This window comes from Prosopis cineraria, unplaced genomic scaffold (genome assembly GCF_029017545.1).
Source record: "Prosopis cineraria cultivar Desert tree isolate PC_DT_omini unplaced genomic scaffold, ASM2901754v1 PC12, whole genome shotgun sequence".
Classification (NCBI taxonomy): domain Eukaryota; kingdom Viridiplantae; phylum Streptophyta; class Magnoliopsida; order Fabales; family Fabaceae; genus Prosopis; species Prosopis cineraria.
In genome coordinates, this window is record NW_026555343.1 from 5,396,674 (window position 1) to 5,401,101 (window position 4,428).

The 4,428-nt window shown below is 35.3% G+C and overlaps 1 protein-coding gene across 1 annotated transcript; it reads left to right on the top strand.

Moving 5' to 3' along the window:
- Positions 1-911: 911 nt before the first annotated feature.
- Positions 912-4,055, top strand: LOC129288611 (probable sodium/metabolite cotransporter BASS3, chloroplastic). Its single transcript, XM_054925278.1, has 5 exons — positions 912-1,447; positions 2,091-2,186; positions 2,281-2,587; positions 2,793-3,040; positions 3,505-4,055. Exons 1-5 carry the CDS (start codon positions 918-920, stop codon positions 3,740-3,742), a joined length of 1,419 nt encoding a protein of 472 aa, XP_054781253.1. The 5' UTR covers positions 912-917; the 3' UTR covers positions 3,743-4,055.
- The last annotated feature ends 373 nt before the right edge of the window (positions 4,056-4,428 follow it).

A 4,428-nucleotide genomic window follows, 5' to 3' on the forward strand; every position in this document is an offset into this window, starting at 1 on the left:
GGCCAAATTAAAGCCCACTGTCCAAACCGATTACAACCTATCGTGTACCTTCACGTGTCTGATCTTGCTCATACACTTTTAGGGAATCCCACAGCAAGCTGCAAAAGAGTAGAAAATTACACTGACGGCCCAATATATTGATATTACCTTGCATGCCTAAGGGCCCTTATTGTAATTTTTTTAAGAGTGAAAATATAATTTTACCCTTATATAATTTCAAAACTTAGATAATGTACAACATAATGTCTATTGATATATAATATAATGTTCATGAATTTTTAACACAATATTTATATATATTTAATTAATCAATATATTTAATAAAATGTATAAGTGACGCAGATAATATATAATAAAATGTTCATGAATGTACAATATAATGTTCATGTATTCTCAACTGAATATTCTGCATGACACACATGGATATTGTGTTGAGAATTAATGAATATTATATTGTGCATGTATGAATATCGTGTTATAGATTCATAGATATTGTATTGTATATGCTCTGTGTGACTTTATTTTAATTAATCTATATATTAACTAAACACATGAACATTGTGTCAAAAATTTATGAATATAATATTGTATATTCATGAATATTATATTATATTATATATATATATATATATATATTTTATTTGACTTATATATTTTAAGTTACAAATCAATTGAATGCACATAGATATAGTATTGAAAATTTATGAATACTATATTATATATCTATAAATATTATGTTATATATTATTTAAATTTTTAAATCATAAAAAAATAAAATTATATTTTTACTTTCAAGAAAAATCACAAAAGCCCTAGAGCCTATATCAAAATATATTGGGTGTAAAACAAAAATTTTTTACTATTTTAAGGCTCGCAGTGTGATTCTCGCTAATCTTTTCGAGAGGCATAGATATAAGATGCTCGCTCTATCTCTTCATCTGCCGTACGCTCTAGAACACGCACTTATCTTCCCACTTCCCCTGGTTTCTCGGAAGCTTGCCGGCAAGAAGAAGCCACTGCCGGCGACACCATTAGAGCCGGTGAAAGCGCCATTTCTCAATTCAATGGCAAGAGCTCTCTGTTCCTCTTCATTACTGTCAACTCCCATTCTGTCGTCCACAGTACACGCTAAGCCTAAGCTCCGAATTTCAAGTTTTGCATGCTCTTCTCCCTCTTGTCCTTCTTCTTCTTATCCATTCTTGAAGATTCCGAGGGGTTGTGGCAATGGCACTCTGCCGACGTACGCTTGCTCGACCTCGCCTTTCATAGGAAGAGTTGGTTTGCCCAGAAGGAAAGGGAATGTTTCCTTGCTTTATTTTGGGATTGATTCGAGTGCCGTAGTTGACGTGGGTAAAAGGGATTGGTCCCAGGTTTTGTCATCGATGCTTCCGTTTGTTGTTCTTGCCACTGCAATTGCTGCTTTAGCTCAACCTTCCACTTTTACTTGGTGGGTTTTCTCGGTGATTATCGTTTTTATGTGATGTTAATTTTTTATCATGTTGAATTGGACTTTTATGTGAGGGGGGAAAACGATTGAAACTGTTCGCGCTGATTTTATTTATTATTATTATCCTTTGTCCATTGTTAACGTGGTATTTCAATTGTTTGTGTTCAACTTCTCATAATTGAGTTTTGGACCTTGCCTTTCATACTTTGACGGCTAAATTTTCTTTTTTTAATTAGAAAGTAAATTGATTTAACTGTTTTGATTATTGAGTGGTGACGATATTTTGTTATTAGAATGTCTAACCGCACGATAGTCTCTTGCAATCCATGTAGCCAACCCCACCTAATGGGATAAAGGCTTGTTGTTGTTGTTGTTATTGTTGTTGTAATGTCTAACAGGTTTAACGTGTTTGATAAAACGCTCCTAAAGAGAGTATTGGGAACTTGTTTGTGGTACTTGCCATGGCTGCCCCTTTTCCTATTCTTCTCAAAGAAACGAAGTTGATATTCTTCTATTTTTATTTCGTTCTTCTTTTGGTTGCTCTTGAAGTCAATAATTTGGCATTCTATGAGTAAATTGAAGAAAAAAATATGTATTGAAATAGCTTGATAATGGAAGAACTAAGAGCTTTCAACTTCTCCAGGGTATCTAAAGAGTTATATGCCCCTGCTCTTGGTGGGATTATGTTGTCTATTGGAATAAAACTTTCCATTGATGATTTTGCTCTTGCATTTAAAAGGTGTGACTTTCAATACCGCCTCATTTCTGCTTAATTCAACTTTATGAAATCATGAATCTACTTGCAAGTTTCATTGTTCTCTTATCTGTGGCAGACCTTTACCACTTTCCATTGGGTTCATTGCACAGTATGTGCTAAAACCTGCTCTTGGTGTCTTGATCGCAAAGGCGTTTGGCATGCCAAGGGTGTTTTATGCTGGATTTGTCCTCACAGCTTGTGTTTCGGGGGCTCAGCTATCCAGCTATGCAAGCTTTCTAAGCAAAGGGGATGTTGCACTTAGCATTCTCCTGACAAGCTGTACCACAATTGCTTCAGTTCTTTTAACACCTGTATTAACAGGTCTTGTTATTGGATCCATAGTTCCTGTTGATGCCATTGCCATCTCAAAGTCAATCCTACAGGTAATTAGTTCCCTACAAGGAAAACTGTCTAACCAAGGAGAAATTTGCCAAAGCAACTGTGCTAGTGGACCCCCACCACTTGCAAAGCTTGCTTTAGCTGCCAGTTGCCACATTTTCCACGCTTCAGAAGTTTTCACCAGCTAAGTGCTTTCAAAATCTTCTACTTGTTTTGAATTTGATGGATGTAGTTGGAAATATTTGGCAGGTTGTTCTTGTTCCAGTTACTCTTGGACTTCTGCTCAATACATATGCAAAGCCAGTTGTATCTGTTCTTCAACCTGTGATGCCCTTTGTTGCAATGATATGTACTTCGATGTGCATTGGCAGCCCACTTGCTATAAACCGGAGTCAGATTCTGTCTGGCGAAGGTCTTCGGTTGGTTTTTCCTGTGCTGACATTTCATGCTGTTGCCTTCACTTTAGGATATTGGATCTCAAACATTCCAACATTGAGGTATGCTCACGTCCAAGATTTGAAATTTAGAAACTAAACAAAATCAAAGCAGTCCAAATTCCATTCCTTAGATGCAGATTTAAGGCTTGGATATTAACTGTACATTTTATTGCGACCTTTTAGTGACTAGTCAGTCACAGCTGCTCATTCTTTATAGACCTGACTATATGAGGTTCAAATTCTGTTATATGATAATATTCATTGGGTTAAGATCATAAGATGAATATTATGATAGCAGATGATAGACTATCTTAATATTGGCTAAATTTTTAGGTTGTTTTAAAAATGAAGCCGAATGACTATATCAAGCGTTTATGTTTTTATCAGACGATCTTTGTATGCTATATAAAAAGTAATAAAGAGAGAAGTACCACTGAATAGTTATAAAAGTAATATTTGTATGCATCATTCTTACATGCAAATATATTACCTTGAAATATCTGACACCACAAATTATCACACAGGCAAGGTGAAAAAGTAAGCCGGACGATTTCGCTATGCACAGGAATGCAGAGCTCCACACTTGCAGGTCTTCTTGCAACCCAGTTCTTGGGAAGTAGTCAGGCAGTTCCACCTGCATGCTCTGTAGTAGCTATGGCCATAATGGGTCTCTGTCTTGCCTCTTTCTGGGGAAATGGCTTCAGAATAAGAGACCTTCCATCATTACTTCCTCTGCAACCCAATTCTACTTTGAAGGGTTAAGTTTTGTTACTTGCAGTTTAAGTCAGTCTGACAGCTCTCGTCTAATTTATAGCCACTCATTAGAGATGTTTAGGAATGATAGTGATATAGAAAGCTTTTGAATTGTACAAAAGGTCAGTCATATATGAACCTACTAGGAAATAGGTTAAAATGACAACATAATATACACATGATCAGAGCTGAAATTTCATAGAAATGGATGTATTTATATGTAGAGAAGGCCACCTTTTGTTATTTAGCTGCTTGCACTGATTTCTGTACAGACTCGAACCATTTTATTTATTAATACATTACTAACAGAATTTTGGACTCTTGTTGCTGGATATTTTATTGCTTACTGCGCTCTCTTTCTATTTAGAGGTAATTTTATTTGGGACTGTCGCCTGTTGATCATTAAATGTGGGTATTTCTCCCAACAAAATTCAAATCTTAGTTTATCACGTGAAATGCTAATCCTTTCTGTTAGACTCAAATCTTCTGCTAATCAAAGGATGGTAATTGATTGCTGATTGGCAAACAAAAGTCACTAACCATGGATCTACCCTGTTAGGGAAAGTAAGGTTCTTAATCCAAGCTAGGATGTATTTCCTTTCATCCTTATTATAGGTTATTTGATAAGTCCTTGTAGATTAAGAAATTCAGTTAAAATTAGTTAATTATCTTAAATTTCTTGAATTACTATCAAT

Excerpts from the sequence above, each read along its gene's own strand:
- LOC129288611 (XM_054925278.1), top strand. The coding sequence starts at position 918 with ATGCTCGCTCTATCTCTTCATCTGCCGTACGCTCTAGAACACGCACTT. Across the intron at positions 2,588-2,792 it reads TCTCAAAGTCAATCCTACAG|GTTGTTCTTGTTCCAGTTAC; the intron begins GTAATTAGTTCC and ends AATATTTGGCAG. Across the intron at positions 3,041-3,504 it reads TCAAACATTCCAACATTGAG|GCAAGGTGAAAAAGTAAGCC; the intron begins GTATGCTCACGT and ends ATTATCACACAG.